Here is a 16,562-nt window from a genome sequence, read left to right as displayed (position 1 = left end):
AAGTCCAACACCTCAGTGCCCTGGGGTTGAGCAGACGAGAAGTGTAGTCTATGTGGGTGAGTGCACGTGCACGTATGATGCACATTGTTGCTAATGGGACACAGTGCTGTCTGAGTATATTCAGAGATCTTATTTGCAAACAGTGTGTCAGGACACCATTAGTTGACCATTAGGCATATAGGGTGTTTGCTCAGGCCACATTTGAGACAACTGGCGTCATGCTAACACAAGCCCCCCCCCCCTCCCCGATATGTAATTGCATTTGTTTAAGATTGTAGGAAAAGGTGAGGGACGTGTCACACATGGCATTCTGGGATAGCCAAGTAGGTGAAACGGCAGAATTGGGTGTCTATGCGCTGCAGAAGCGCTCACAGTTTACAATATCTAGGAGTATGTTTGCCTGCCTCAGCAGGCCCTGGTGTCCTGCTATCAGTCTGGGCTAAATGGGGCCTGACCGAATCCTTTCATGTCTCAGCGTCGGGCCCAACATGATGTGCCCTCACTCACTGCCATAAACGCACACACCAACAATCCTGTCATTATTTACCACTGCAGCAATGCACACACACACACACACACATTCAAGCATACAGTACATGCTCGCAGGGTTATTACATTGGTCTGAGAGATGAGGCCGATGACAGATGACTAAGAGAAACAGCATAAATAGGGGAAGGAAATCGTCCCCTCATTATTCCCTCGTCTCACAGGCAGCTAGTTTCCAGAGGAAAGTCAGAGGATAGAGGATAGAGGCAGAGCAAGTCGGAGAGGGCATATGTCAGTTCTTGGCACCTCTGATGACTGACTGCTGTGCCAATGGAGCACTAATAACAATAAAGAGGGCACTAAGCCACACTCTATTTTTACTTCTCTACCTTCTCTCTACAGCCCAGGAGGGAATACACACGTAGAGACACATACACAACACACACACACACACGCGCACACACAGAGGAGAGGCTCTAATTAGCGGCAGAAAGGAATACAATGAGTGAGTTATTAAGACACAGGGGCGGATCGCAGCCAACCTTTGCCCCCTGTCGGAGCACAGGTCACATGATAAGAGAAGGATATCCGGCAGACGACGGCGCCAAGCAGCCTGTGCCCACGGAGCAGATGAAATAGACTCAGTCTTTCCACACTCAGGGCAGGGTGCACTGATTGTTTTTTTCCTTATATCCACGAAGGCTCACCAGAAAGACAAACATATTCATTCTACTCACTGCACATCTAATTCCGTTGCACCGAGACAACTGAATGGAAAAATAAGGACGTATCTCTGTGTCCAGTGAATGGCAGATTCAGACGGGTGTTTAGGTTAAATAAATAAGATAAAAGCTTGACAGGGAGTTCTGAAGGATTCTAAAGTAACTGCACTTGTATGCCTATCAACATGGAATCCTGATGTACTTCCAAGATTGCTGTGGATAATGGAGATAAAAAGAAGCTGTACCGCAGGTTCATTGGCAAACTGTTATAAACGTTTAATTTACATTTGTTTGTAGAATCTGAGAATAAGAAGGAGCAAAAACTAAAGCCAAATGTATTCCTCCTCTTGCTGCAGCATTTTCCATCCTCTATTCCCCAATCCACTTGACATTAAGAAACATTGGCTTTTATAATTTTTTATGATCCTCTGGTTTGGCGGGCAAGCGCCTAATGAAATGCAAAATAATAACTAATATTTTCCAAATGTAACATAAAGCTATGAGACTGACTCAGACGCCTCTTTTTCCCCCACATTCTTCATAAGTATTTAAGTCGTCTGAATCTCAGAGTCTTTTGAGGTCCCCTTCTCGATATCCCTGCCTATGTCTTACACGTCTGTCTCTTGGTCTCTGCCACACTGTTGGGCCAGTTGACTGAAGTTGCTGGTTATCTCTCTAACTTTGACCCAGATGCAAATGTCAGGCCTTTTTTTGGCCGCAACCAGGGACTCCCGGCAGTGGCCATCTTATGCCCCTGGCTTTCTAAATATACAGCTGGAGTGTGGAGAGGTTGTGACTGTGTTTGTGTGTGCATCACTCCAGTGTGTCTTTGTGCAGAGGCATGAGTGTATATATGGCTATGACTGCGAGAGAGAGAGAGAGAGAGAGAGAGAGAGCGAGCGAGACTGTCGGTGCGCTGCCAACACAGGCATCATGATCCCTCTCATTTAGGGACCGCTAATTGGCAGTTAATTAGCAGAATTGACTCTGTTGTCAGATCCCAAGTGCCAGCCCCCTTACCGACACCCCCTACCCGCTAAGTTCATTTGATCTGGCCCGCTTTCTTGATGCTGTAATAATAATCCCGTTTTATCTGTTTTGGAAGGAGGAACCCATTTGTAAAGCCATATTTTCATTATTGGCAGAGTAAAATACAACAGTTCACTGTTGAAGTAGGTCTCATTTGGTTTTTCATTTGGTTCCGCAGTCGTTAGGGTTCCAAATATCTGTCCGCGGTGCAATCTGGACACATGCCGTACTTAGAGGGTAAGCCGTGGTAGCCTTGAACAGCTGATGCTAATGTGCGCCACTATGTTTATGGGAGCGCTCACAGTATATGTGTTGTGTGTGAGTACATGAGCACATGCCACTGTTGCAACGCTCGATGTGATTAACAGGGCCCACTCGCACTTTATCAGGCACTGGGGGCACATTGGGTCATAGCATGGCATGGACACCCACCGTGACGATGGAGCAGCCCGGTACCCACCTCGCCGTGAGTCTAGAGTTATGAAAAACAGGTGGTGCTTTTAAAAGAATTGGCAGCGGTGGGCGATCATGCTCAAAAATGAATGCTTTTTTACTTGTTTTCCCATTACATGCTCAAGACTCTCCAAGGCTGTGGAATTCTCCCAGCAAAGACGGCATGCAAGCAGAACGAAGCCAGGCGAGGCAAGATAGAAAAGGGAGCTGAAAGAGGCATTACGGGGAAAGCATTAGCGAGAGAGACGGGAGGAGGGAGGTCTTTGTACTTCTCTGCTGCTTTTGGCTCTTTTATTCCTCAACGGCTTGGTTTTATTGGTGGGTCGTTTAATAACAAGGGGCTCTGCGTTTGAAATAAAATCGAGCTACGTTCGCGTGGGCGAGACTTTATTTTTTATTTTTTTTAAGATGGTAATTTCTGTACTAGGGGTGAGGGCTGGAGAGAGATCGAAAGAGAGAGGAAGATACTACTCTAGAAACAGAAGAGAGGACCTCAGAAGGAGAGCAAAAAGAGCGAGAGGGTGGGACAGAGAAAATTCAAGGAGAGTACAAGGAAGGAAAGTAGGTTAATTTATTTCATTTGCAGGAAGAGAAAGAACTTGAACTGGAAGAAAAAAAGAGGTTGGAGATGAGTGAGAAAGAAAGTGTAGGATGCTGTTTTCATGAACAAGCAGCTTAATGCACACGGGCAGCCACAGTAAGCCTGCCAGAATCTCCCTGTGCCTGAGGCCATCTGTGAGCAGAATAGCAATTTTATTACTTTGTCATTAAACCAATTTCACAGCAGTATTGTTTGTTAATGAGCAGCCGCAAACGAGCGAAGATGTCACGTACTAGAATAGCAGCGAGATTTGTGACCCCAGTTCTCCTCTCCTCTCATTCTGCCAACCTGTACCTCGCTTTCATTATTCTGCTCTGTACGCCATCGTCTTCTTTCTTAACCTCCTTAGTGTCATCCTCTCTAGCTCCCGTCCTCCCATCTTGCTCGCCCCTTTCCTTCCTCTCTCTCCCTGTTATAGGGGGTCATTGGCCCATAAAAGGGGAAACTGTTGAAAGATAAAATGCAAAGTCTATGCAGTCAAGTCTCTGTTTATGAGCTTCCATTTGCCCTAAGAGCTCATTGGGGCGAAGGGTTGCTCCGTGGGCTTTCAGCGTGCAGCTGGAAACCCTGGGATATTGGCCTGTTATTTAGCTCTAAAGCCCGACATTGGTGCCAACGGCAAGAGCCAACAGGGGGACCGGACGTCTGAATAGGTGCATGAGTCCTTTGGGTTGTATGCTAGGTGATGCAATGCCTTTTCTATTGATATTTCAAAGGGGGTTATACCATGGGATGGAATTGATAGTGGGAGGGTGGCAAATTTATAAAAAAAACATAAAAAACCCAACTTCAGGTCAGCCTGTTGGTAATGTGCGTTTTCACAAAGCAAGCCATGCGCTTTAGAGCCACTATGGCGTGTACCAGTGTTGAGGTCTTTACTCTGGAGGTCATATGGCGCGGATTTGTGTTCTTTATGTAGCTTATGACAGAGACTGAGACCGAGGCAGAGAGAGAGAGAGAGAGATTTAAAATGAAGCCCCAGAGGATCAGACAACCTGACAGAGTAGATTTGGAATAATTAGTTTTATCTGCCGAGGGAGATAGCCGGGAGCTGTGTGTTAGCCAAAAGGTGCTGCTATGTTTATCTATGTGGCGATGTGGTCCGGGTTACTCTACGTGGTGTATGTGTTTAGGAGAGAGAGGTGATGGTGTCGGGGACTAAGAAGGATAAAGGTGACCAGGTGTAACAGAATGGCCTTGAGGTAGGGTGGGGACCAGTGTGTGTGTGTGTGTGTGTGTGTGTTGGAGCCGGAGAGGACAGGATCTCCTTCTTTGCCTGAGCTCTTTAAACTCCGTGAACCTCTACAAGGTATTTTGTCTCTGTCCAGGCACGCTCGTTCCGTCACTCATTCTCTCTGCTTCTCTTTACCTCCCTCCTACACATTTTCCATTCCCTCCATTCCTGTACTTGGATATACAGAAACGGCATGTAAATAAGAATTTATCTTTGCTCTATTTTTGTGGGGTCACGGTAAAAATAAACCCCACTTACTCCCTCCCCCTCTTTTGAGACATGATGAGAGGGAGTGTTTTTGAATATGAAAGGGAGAGAGAGTTGTAATGACATCCGTAACAATTCTCCGATGTGTTATTCTTACCTGTTGTGTGTTTTCTGAAGCCGTGATTCATGGCCTGCTGCCCGCCTGGCTTTGAGGTGCAGGCCAATAAGCCCATCATGGAAGACCCTTTAAATCAATATAGCCCTTTGTTTGTTTAAGCCATGCTCTACCCCAGTTAAGGCCTGTTATGGATGAGATATCAGTGGAGTCTGTGCCAAGCAAAAAAAAAAAGGGGAGGGAATTGAGAAGAGGGAGGGAGTCAAAGGGCTTCTCCACAAAAACAATCCAATCCTAATTGCACCGTGGCCCAAAATCTTGGAGACATCTAACCCGGTAATTTTGGAGAGGTGAGCAATAAACGGTGCATCTCGCCGACACATTCTCTCCATATGCACGCACAAACGCACACAAAGTTAGAGCTAGAGGAATTAGCCACTATTAGCATGCATATTACATCCATAACAAGATGCAGAGATACAGAGGAAGAGCTGGATAAAGGAAAGGGGGAACAATGACGAGTACATTACCCTAATCTAGGGGTTTTCTCTTCCCAGCCTTATGAATATTTATCCTTCCCATTATCGACAATGATGTTTCAATCTGGAGTTTCGGTGAGCATGTGCGGCAACGAGGGGGGTCAGCAGAAATATCTTTTCCCTAGTGGGGGTTGATAATGTCTGCCTGTCAAAGTCCCTATTCTGCATTGCGGGCTGAATTGAAGACTGCTGTATTTGTTTCAGGCTGTCACATATAAAAGAGGCCAGTCAAAGCTGTACGCTTTCAGTGGTAGAGCTGATGTGAGAGGCCGAGGGCTCTCTTCAGGCCACCAGGCACGTTCGAGTCCCTGCGGTCCACTCCATAGTGTCAGTGCTGCTTCTGCCAGCAGCCCTCTCCAAAAACAGCAGCTATTTATACCACTTGCCTGCTGTTGGGCTTTTTATCCCTAAAGTCTGCTTCTGACTGTGCCTGCAGATGTGTGTTTGTGTGCCTGTGTTGATGCGTATGTGTGTCAAAGCAATTACGTGCAATTGAAACTGAAATTAATTATTCAGTAGGGAAGTCAGTGGCAAGCTGACAACATTTGACCAATGAGTCTCGTCACAAATATGTGCAAACGCACCGACTCAGACACATCATGGAAACAGTCACTCGCCCGCAACAGAACACAACGTCAAGAAGATGATAACTTCCTAGTTGAAGCGAATTCCTCTCTAAACCCACCCACACAAACACAGGGAGACACACACTCTCAATCCTTTAGCCCCAATAGTTGGGCTCCAAGTGCCGGTGCACTTGTATGGGCGGGTTTATGTGTCACTTTTTAATCGCTCAAACTGTTGTGCATTTTTACTGCCCTAAATGCATGGTTAACAGTACAGCACTGTGAGGAGAGTTTCGGGTGGGGTGGTAAAATGGGGGCATCCAGCGTGTGTAAACTCCCATTGGCTCTGCTCTCTGACTTCTGCTAATGCATTCGAGATTAAGGAGCGCGAGTGTCTGTGTGTGTGTGTGCGTCTACATACGTGTGCCCAGACATGTACGTGTGTTGCGTAAGGACGTAACTGCTGGAGCCCCTCTTGGAAGGCCCCTTCTTCTTCCTCTTTGAGCCAAACCCATTATAGTCTTATAAAGGAGAGAGAAGTAGAGACGTTTGATATGAAGCAAAGGAAATAGATTGGCCTTATTTCCTGCCTGGCTGCTGCGGAGCAGGCACTTGTGTCGCCTAGACGATGCAAGCAATTGACACTCAATTTTGTTTGAAATATCACGCCTCTATCATGCCATTATCAGCTTCCCCTGGTAATCCACAGAGCCGCCCTGTTTGATATCAGTCACAGAGTCGCAGAATCTCTCACTCGATTACCAGGCACCGAGGGGGGAAAAGGGTTGAGAATGAAAGGGAGCAGACAACGATGGAGCAAGAGACAAGGCAAGGCAGGAGTGGGTGAAGGAAATAGAGATGGAAAGATTGCAAGGGGGAAACAGGGAGGCTGAAAAAGTCTCACATTTGTATGATTGCAGTGGTAGCGGAGATTATACCTGCGCAGAGACAAACAAAGGAGCCCGAAAGGCCTGGCGTTGTGGGGATGAAGAGAATCCGCCACTCTACAGGGTTGGGACTCTACACAACTGAGAAAGTGGGGCGATCTTGTAAGCATACCCTCTCATCTCAAGAGGGCTGTTGGGTAGGCCGGGATAACCACAGTGCTGGAATCGTTCTTTCTCTTCCCCCAATCTCCTCTGTGGATGTCTGAGCATCATCTGTGCGTTTCTGAGCGTTTCTGAGCGTTCTGATCTTCTCTGTGTGTGCCAGCACGTCTATGTTCCATTTCCCGCTGGTACATGCATGAAAGCAGGAAGCCCTCACCCAAACGAAAGGTTGAGAGCCTGGCTTATGAAGCGTGAGCGTTACCTTCCAGTGTTGACGACCTCTGTCACGTGCCGCGTGCGCTGGAACCTTTGGCAGGGCCACTGTTGACATACGCTGAATGTTTTCGGATGCTCTTCAAACAACACAAAACACACCACAGAATAGCTTTCTGTGCACCTGTGCGCGATAATAAGGTGTTTGTCGTGAAGGAGGTAGCAGCCCAATGGCAAGAGAAGAGAGCGGCGTCGCTGACAAATTACATGTGGAGCAACCCTTTCCCTCCGTGTGGTGGTGATATTCAAAAACAACAGTGATTGTGAACACACTCCGGGGCAAGAGCGCCAGCCTCAGAGGGGAAAAGGAGGTTAACGACGGGAAATATTAGGGGACCGTCTTGGGAGAGAATGAAAGACCCTTCCTCTCCCGAAAAGCTGCTCGAGCTGTGGCAGGTTTGCCGCGTTGCGTTAAGACAATAAGGTGTCTTTCACACAGGTGTGTTGACGCCTGGGGCGGGCTTGGCCTCGGCCCGTTCCATTCGCCCCGGCTGATTTGAACAATAACTATCGTGTCTCTTAAAAGAGAAGGGAGGGCGAAGCGTCAAGAAGAGGAGCTCTGAAAGCTGTGTCGGGGCCAAGAAAAACCCCCGCTGCCGTTGTCAGAGCTTGTTGATGTTGTTTTCGGGAAGGAAAAAAAAAAACGTTCTCTTTTAAACCCATCCCCCCCTCTTTCCATAACTCCGACATTTTTCTTCCCCCTCTTCCCCTTTCTCTCCCTCCACTTTTGCACTGGATTCAGTGTTTTGTGCCGTAGGACAGAGTGGGGTGAAGAGACAGAGGAACAAAGTGCTGCTGTGTGGAGCAGCAGCTGCTGCTTGCCGGATCAAAGGGGCAACAAGCGTGGTCTTCCTGGCCCAACGCTGCTCTGGAGGTGTTTGACGGACAGTCAGCAGCTGGGGCCGCACAGCCCGCCATGCAGGGGTCATGCTGCTGGACTGCAGGGCCCAGGGGTGACATGCCCTCACCGGACAGGGGGGAAAGAGTGGAGAAGGTGTTGGATGGGAGGTCAAACAGAGGGAGAGATGTCTATGTTTGTTTCCTTTGTTGTTGGTCCTGCTGTTGCACTGTACAGCGTTACTTTTGGGACTGTTACTGTATAATCCTAGTTTCTTTCTGTTGCCTTGCACCTATGCATCCCACATGGTGCACAGGATGTAGTTGAAACCTGGTTTTAAGGGTAAAACCGTTACCACACTGCAGTATTCCACCTCTTTCGTGCTGGCAGAATATCGGAGCGAGAGCAGAGAGACAGACAGGGAGCGAGCATGCCGCAGTGCTATTGATTTATTTTAATTAGCTGCTCGTTAAATCGTGTCAGTTTGCAACACAAATATATAATTCTTTGTCTGATTTTCCACTCGAAGCCTTAATGACTCGCACTCCCCGGGTTTCAGAGAGAAATGACTTGTGCAGCTAGACTGACGGAGCACTGCAAATGTTACTCATATCGGGGCGGAGGAGGGGGCCGGGGACTTGCCACAAAAGGGCAATGAGTGGAGTAATAAAAAGGGTAAGAAAAACAGGTCAGAGAAAGTCCACGGAATAGAGGTGAAACAGTCCCCCTTTGAGAGGCCGACAAAGGAGTGTGGAGGGGGGGTATGGAGGCACAGTGGACGAGAGAAAGCGGGAGAGAGACAGAGGTAGAACTATGTAAACACAGTGGCTGCCCTAAACGTGGGCCCTCTCTGACGTTCCTGAAAAAAAAAGATCCCGCCTCGCTCCGCTTCACATCTGCACTAAATCAAACACCGGGTGAGGTAATGTTTGCCCGGCTTATGTCTCTTGACTCCTGTTTGTACTTAAAGGAGGAAAAAAAGGATAGAAAAAGGGAAACTGTCTCAGATAGGATGAGCTCGAGGAAGCTTCCCTTTTCCGACCCCATCTCTTTGTCCATGTTCTCCATCCTGGAGGAGGAAAGCCATTTGAAAACCCCCTTTGTGAGATTTTATGATAAATCCATACTGTGGGTTCAGTGTGCTGTCAAGATCTGAGCTGATTCAATCGGGGTTGTTGACAGTACAGTAGATCAGTGCTGGAGGTTCAGTAGCCACCGACTGCCCAACTGTCTGACTGGACAATAATGAGTGTTTGCTTATACTAAACACACCCCCGTCATGGGGTTAACTTGCATGGACTTCCTGGTAGTGTTTTTTTTTTTCGTTTTTCTTTTGAGAGGGAGGGATCAAACCTTTGATTCGAGTAGGTTGTGACTCAGTGGCTGGGGGTTTGGAATCTTTATTTCTGTCTAAAGCAGATGTATGGAAGCAATGAGCTCTAATAGGAACCAGAGGACAGTCGTGTGTTGCAAGCAGTGATCAGCTATCGAGTTCAGCACGTTCTTGTTCAGATTGTGTTGCGTCCAGTCCTCCTGCAAAGACTGACCGCGGGCCTAAAGAATTTGACTGACAAACATAAACTCGCCCCCGTGTTCTTTGCATAGGAGCTCTCAAAATTGGCAGTTGCAGGTCAGCCGTGAAGTGATAAACTGTCAACCATTTCAGCGTCACAATTCTTTCTGCCTCCTTCTTTCACACGTTCGAACCGGCCAACATTGCGAGCAGTCCGGCGGTCTTTTCTTTCGGAGAATACATGTTCAGCTCCTCTCTGCTGTCTCACTCTGGCTCTGGCTCGGTTTCTTTCTTTCATCACAAACTCGTCAAACGAGTGACCCTACTCCTGATTGGCTGGGTTCCCTTCGATCTCCACAGCAATTGGCCAGCCAAGCAGCAAGGCTCTCTATCGCTCTCTTTCTCTCCAGGCTGTGCTCTAGGGTAGGGGGGTTTGCATGCCGATTTCTCGGGGAAGGAATGCTGACAACAGGAGCGAGTTACCAGGTGTGGCTGCAAGTCAGCTAACCGGAAACAAGGCCTTTCTGACGGATTGAGATGAGGAAGCAAGACTAAACACAAGTCTGACAGACCGGTTTTCTGTGATTTCATCTCCAAAACTACCTGCACCTCCAATACTTTACTTTACAACGATGGTGCATTAAAGGGTCATAGAGTGGAAGTAGTAGCCTATGGTATGTTTCAGAATTAGGCAACTTCTTTATTAAGTCTCTTCTCCTTTCTGTGACCAGGCTTACACATTCACACACACACAGTATTTAGCACCTAAGCAGTCACTCTCTGAAAAGTGTTTCCCTCCTGTGTGTGAGGCAGATATTAGTGACTAGGGGTGCCATGTTGATCCAGCCTAGCAGAGACCCTGAGTGGACTCCTGCTGCCTTGGCTCCATCATTCATGTTTACCTGTCCTTTTTCTCTGCAACCTGTAAATCACCACACAGGGCGCTAGTAAACTTTAGAAGTTCTCCTTCTTCCCGTCGACATACTGCATCCGGATGTACACGCGTGTGTTTGCACACACGGCGTCTCTCGTCGCTTTTCAGGTTAGGTCAGCGGGACGGGCTACTGTCGGCCAATTGGAAGCAGATTGTGAGGAATGCGCTAACGGGGACATGAACGCTCCAACGCATTCTTAGCACCGCAAGAGCAGTTCTTGATATGCAACTTGAAAATGTGTCACAGGCTTATTGGCTTGAAGCGACCAGTTGCTTACGTTAAACAGCAGTGTGCCGCTGCCCCCATCAGCCCCCTTTCTCCTGTACACATTCACACACAAGGATTGACCTCCACACGAACCCCTAACCTTGCCTTTAATTATTTGTTTGAAGACAGCATGGAGTTCCCATGCTGAGAGGCTGTGTGTGTAGGTGTGTGTTGGTGTTTCTGTGCACTAACATTGAGCAGAGGCAGGCCATAATAAGCTAGACCACCAGATGTAGATAATAAAACATGGGCTTTTGGTTGGAGGTTTGTAGCCAGTGTCCCCTGTGAGCCTCCTGGTTTCTGGTTAGTCTACAGACACACTGGCAGTGGTTGTGGTCATGTCCATGGTGTTGATGTGTAGATTTACAGCGCGCGCACGTATGTTTTAACGAGTGGTTGGGAATTCTGAGTCCCTGTGGTCAACCTCCGTGTCTCTCTCAGGGCCTGCAGATTGGTCCTTCGGTGCGGCTATCCCAGTTTGACTGGCCTTCATCTCTGGAGGATTCTTGGTTGTGTTGTTTTAAGCACACACCATTAGCAGCTCAGGGGTTGAGGGAAAACAGTGTTATCAGGCCTGGCTCTGATAATCTCAATTGGCTTTACTCCGACTGATAAAAGGTGCTCTAAGGCCACGAGAGGAGCCCTCGGTCACCCCCCACTCCCTCCAATGCGCCGCATCGCCCCTCGCTTTACTATGGCAACTTGTTTAGCGTACCAAACAGAGCATGTGTGTGAGTGTGAGCGTGAGTGTGAGATATGGCGGTGGTCGGCCAACGGGGAATGTTGACGAGAAGCAGGTTTGTCTCAGAAACAGCTTGGAGGGAAAATACTTGAATATCCGTATGTTTGTGTTCAGAGCGGCGAGCCGTATCAACGGTTAATTAATACTATTCCAATGATAGCTAAACCTATTTCCCTGGATGTAAAAAAAAAACTGCTTTTATTACAGCATACTCTCCAGTAGAGTATTTCCTCTGCAGTCACTAGAAACTGTATTGGCAAATTTAGCACCTGGGAAGAACATTCCTGCTATTATGTGTTTATGGTTATGTCCCAGAATAGGTAAGAATGCACATGGTTGTGATTTTGAGAGCCTTGCTGCTTCTATGGGGGGGGGGGGCAGGACATACTCTTTGGCATGCCTTGTACTGTGAACTTAAAGAAGGGCGTGTGATACCAGGAGTCTTTGTGTTTACTTGCTCAGCTGGTTTTGAAGCTGGAAGTGTCTTTATCTCTTAAACACTGCAGGTATTTCTGACAGGCCAGCGCTCTAAGAATATTTTACCCTCTTTTTTGTCTTTGGAAACATACGTTCACACTTAATAAACCTTAATCCTCATTCCTCCTTGAAATCGCAAGTCATGCATTACAATCATATAATTTCCAAATTCAACTTTTATTGGCGCAGCGCACCTCCCTACCTCCACTTTTGATCCCTCTCATTCTCATATGGATGCGTTTCATCTTTTTCTCTCTGGGGCCCGCGGCACCCCTGCGTACTGCACTCTGGATGCCCCCTGGCAAATGAGCACCGCGTCTCTCTTCTCCCAACCGTGCATTTTGTACCTTTTAACCATGTCACTTTGAGCCGGGCAGATTACAGACGTTTAAGTTCATTGGAGAAGGTAAGGGCAGGTATCAGGGCTTCATGGGGGATTAGGAGCCCAAATTGGTTCCAGATCTCTCTTCCTTCTAATGACCAGTTCTTTACCGTACTGATGGTGCCGAGCGCCCGTACGTTAGCGAGGGGCGGTGGCCTGTGGGGGCCTTGTTTTTTTTCCTCTCCTGTGCTTCTTTGGAACCAGCAAAGGACTCCATACTGGACAGCTCCAATGTGGTTTGAAACCCCTCTTTAATATCAACCACATGGTGGTACCTGTAGTGCTCAGTCCATGCTGCGTTTCTATCACGTGAAAGTGAATGAGACAGAGACAGTGAGAGAGAAAAAAGAGGGTAGGAGAAGAATAAAGACAGGAAGGTGAAGAACTTGCTCGGCCCGACTTGCCAGCTTGTGTTTTGACACAGCCTAAGGCATCTCCATTCCAAGTTAAAAAGGTTGCCCCTGGCTGGCATTCACCTCTGGATGACCTCCGGGGTCTTCACTGGAAAAGCCACAGGAGCACGGCCGGCTGGGGAGGCTTTGTGGAGCTGCACTTATTCGCTGCTGTGGTGGTGATAAAACTTCAGACAGCCTAATTGATGGGCTCGCTGACATAACAATACCTTGTGAAAGCACGGAGTGGCCTATGCCTGGTCCTCATTTCTAGACAGCTGGAAGGGAGCAGAACCCCCTACAATGAAGCCAGAGTGGGGGTCCCACAGAGGCAAAGGGGGTAGGTGGGGGTGGAATGGTGGGGAGTAATGAAAGGAACCATTTGTATCCTGCACTTTGCTAACTTGGAGCTTACTTTGAAATTCCAATGGGTGGTAACAATCTGGAGACAACGTTGTTTCGGAGAATGGACCGCAGACAGAACACCATACTGTCGCTATGTGGAAGTGGCTGCGGGAGGAGACAGCAGGAGAGAGGGATGTGCCACAATGAGGGTTCTTCTGTGCCCAGGCTGCACTTAATACTTGAGGAATGTGTCCCTGGCGCCCATAGCAACCAAACGTAATCAAAAGCTTTATTAAAAGAAGGGGGAATAGATCATAAGGAACGTTAAAAGTATCCCTCGCTGGGTTCCCAAGTCGGCACACAATTGCCCTTTTGTTTGTTGCTGTTTTGTTGTGAGCGCCTCCTTCAAGGACTCTGTGGCTAATGTTGCCATTAAGTCATGCAAAACTGTTTTGTCTTTGTGGAGGCTTGTGATGAATCTCTCTGTGTGTGAATGCGGGCTGATTTAACGTTTGTTTTTCTCCTCTGTTTTTTCTTCTTCTTCTTCTCTTCTCTCTGCCAGGTTCATTAACGCCAGGAGAAGAATAGTACAGCCCATGATTGACCAGTCAAATCGAGCAGGTAAAAAAAAAAAAGGAACAACCCAGTTGACGTACAGCAGCTGAGTGCTGCTTCTCTCTCTTTCTCCCCCCCCCCCCCCCCCGCATGTAGACACCCTTTCTAAATCCTTTGCTGGCAAGCATTTCATGCCTGGAGCCCAGCTTTTTTTTTTTGAAAGGGGCATCCTCCACCCCCACCCCAAAAAGAATCTCTCCTACTACTCCCTCACTGTCATCTCCCCCCTTTTCCATTTTCTGTATGAAATGGGTAAAGCTGTGGGTGCACGCCGTTTGCTGATTGAATCTAATTGGAGATTTCCCAGTCTAAGTGCAGCGAGAGGTATATTAGCACCCTCCCTGTGAGTTACTAATTGGACACAAGAGCAGTGCCAGAAATGCTAGCAGCAATTTATGAGTTATCTCCTCTTTAAGGCTGTTTTGTTTTTTGGCTTTTTTTTTTTTTTTTTTTCAAGGGTTAAGAGGGATTCCCCCTTACTTTTTTTCTGCCGCGTTTTTATTTTATTCCCTCAAGAATCACTGTTCTGAATTTTAATATCAAGTCGTTTCAAATATCAAGCCCGCTAGAAAGCTGCGTAGCTTTTTTTTTTAGCATAACACTATCAGTTAATGTATTTCCAGTCGTGAAAACTGCCCTTAGGAGGAAGAGTTAAATACTCTGCCTTGATTAAATCAGATGTGATGTTTTGACTTAACGCCGACGCATGAAGAGATTCTCCTTTCTTAAAATAGATTACGAAAAGCCTCCTATTGCTAATTGATTACACATCTACTTCCCACATCAATTGTAGTCAGATTACAAAAAGCACCGACTGAGTAGTAAACACGCCACCATGTGATCCCGTGGAATGATTCAGCCAGCCTAAGCTTCATTGACTTTGGCATTACCAGAAAGAACCCAAGTAATTTGTCTCGGGGAGGGAAAAGCTGTTATTGTTGATTACCCAGCTCCCCGACTTAAAAACGGTCCCCACACACCGGGGTGGAGATTGTTCAAAATGAACATGAGCCGTGATTAAAATGAGATGCACTTACAGATGTGGGTGACTCCTTCTGCAATTATAGCCCTCTTGAGTGGAATATTTGTTAGCACGCAAGCGATGTAAGCTAATCAACACTCTACAAAAACAGCATGACTAACAGCTCCCCATAATCTTCACGAATTACTGATTATCCAAGATTATACCGCTATGGTCCTAGAATACATCATTTTAGGCATTTTATCAGTTCACCTGAGCTAATATTAGGCACAATAAGATAAAACTGAGAAAATTGATTGCTACTGATTCTTCAGTATTTTAACAGATAATGAGGTGAATCATTCCGAATATTCAATAATGTTCAATTAGAGTTCTATGTTTCGTTGAGGAGTAGATGACTATTGACTTGACTGGGTGATCTGCCCCATGACAGACATTCCTCTCATCCTGTCAAACCGCATGCCTTCTTCTTAGAGAACAATGGGAATGTGGTTTTGAATGACGTGTGTGGGTGTGGGTGTTTTGTGTGTGTGTGTGTGTGTGTGTGTGATTGAATGAGGGTGCTTGCATGCATTGGGACCTACTGTATGCGTGTTTGCATGCCACGCGTCAGTCAATGCGGTTCACAAACATGAGCACAATGTCTTTCAGTATGTTTGGGCCTGGGCTGGGACAATTGCTGATTGTCTGGTGTGTTTTCTCTTCTTCTTCTTCTTCTTCTCCCCCCCCTCCCCTCCCTTTTTCATGTCCACGTTTTGACTACAATCAGGTTTTCTTCTTGATCCTTCAGTGAGCCAAGGAGCAGCATACAGTCCAGAGGGCCAGCCAATGGGCAGCTTCGTTCTGGACGGTCAGCAACACATGGGGATCCGACCAGCCGGTAAGTCGGTCCACCCGTCTCCCTGCATCCGTATTCCCTCGTGTCTTTTTACCAGACACCCGTTTCACCCTCACTTACTGCACAGCTGATCAACTCTGATCATCTTGTCTAAAGCATGAGATTAAGTCAACTGATAATAAACCTGATACTAACAACTGCTACACAACCACAATAACACTTCTCACTGTTCCCCAGACTGTCGACTGTCTGTCTTGCTTGTTTTTTTCTCTCTGATTAAACACTTCTGGGAAAACACCTTTCAAATGATCATAACACCCGGGGTTGTGGGATGAGCAAACACCTCCCTGATAACTCCTCCATCCACCCTTCAGCACTCATCCACCCTATCAGTAGTTCTCCTCTAAACTCTGATTCAGACTTCTTCTGACCCTTTTCTGGCGTGTATCTTCTCTTTCTAGGGCCTATGAGTGGAATGGGGATGAATATGGGCATGGATGGGCAGTGGCACTACATGTAACCTCCATCTTGTAAAGCAAAACGCAAAGAAAAAAAGGGGGAAGTAAGTACTGGGATCTTTTCCTTCTTTTTTTTTTTTTTTTTACACTGTCGGGCTGTGGATTTTATGTTTTTCTTTCACATCACCAGCGCTGGCCCTTCTTATCCTGGCCATCATTTTGCAGAGAGCTTCGAGCCTCTAATCCCTAGCACCAATAACTATGAACCAGGATGCTTGGCTGTTTTACTCAGATGCTTTTAAGGGGAAGGGGGGGGGGGGAGTGGGTTGCATGGCGGTAGCCTAAGGATGAATTTAGGACTTGGGAAAAAGAGGGGAACCGTCCTGGGACCGAGAGGACCCGTCGACTTGTGGCGCCAGACAACAGGAGCAACAACAAGAAGAAGGAGGGGGAAGAAACAACCTGGCACGGCACGCACAAATTTATTCATCACAACAGCACCAT

General features: G+C 47.2%; 1 protein-coding gene across 15 annotated transcripts in view; it reads left to right on the top strand.

Annotated features, from left to right (window-relative positions):
* meis2a (Meis homeobox 2a) overlaps positions 1-16,562 on the top strand; it is a 76,082-nt gene that overhangs the window by 54,885 nt on the left and 4,635 nt on the right. For 4 of the 15 annotated variants that reach the window (XM_078089605.1, XM_078089603.1, XM_078089606.1 and 1 more), the window contains exons 10-12: positions 13,728-13,786; positions 15,553-15,642; positions 16,062-16,162. In XM_078089605.1, coding sequence (XP_077945731.1) covers positions 13,728-13,786; positions 15,553-15,642; positions 16,062-16,120 — 208 coding nt within the window. In that variant the 3' untranslated portion in view covers positions 16,121-16,162. Of the gene's footprint in view, positions 1-13,727; positions 13,787-15,531; positions 15,643-16,061; positions 16,163-16,562 lie in introns of all 15 variants that reach the window. The other 11 variants (XM_078089601.1, XM_078089598.1, XM_078089602.1 and 8 more) reach the window with 3 other exon arrangements.

This window comes from Gasterosteus aculeatus, chromosome 15 (genome assembly GCF_964276395.1).
Source record: "Gasterosteus aculeatus chromosome 15, fGasAcu3.hap1.1, whole genome shotgun sequence".
NCBI classification, from domain to species: domain Eukaryota; kingdom Metazoa; phylum Chordata; class Actinopteri; order Perciformes; family Gasterosteidae; genus Gasterosteus; species Gasterosteus aculeatus.
This window is presented reverse-complemented; position numbering and strand designations above follow the sequence as displayed.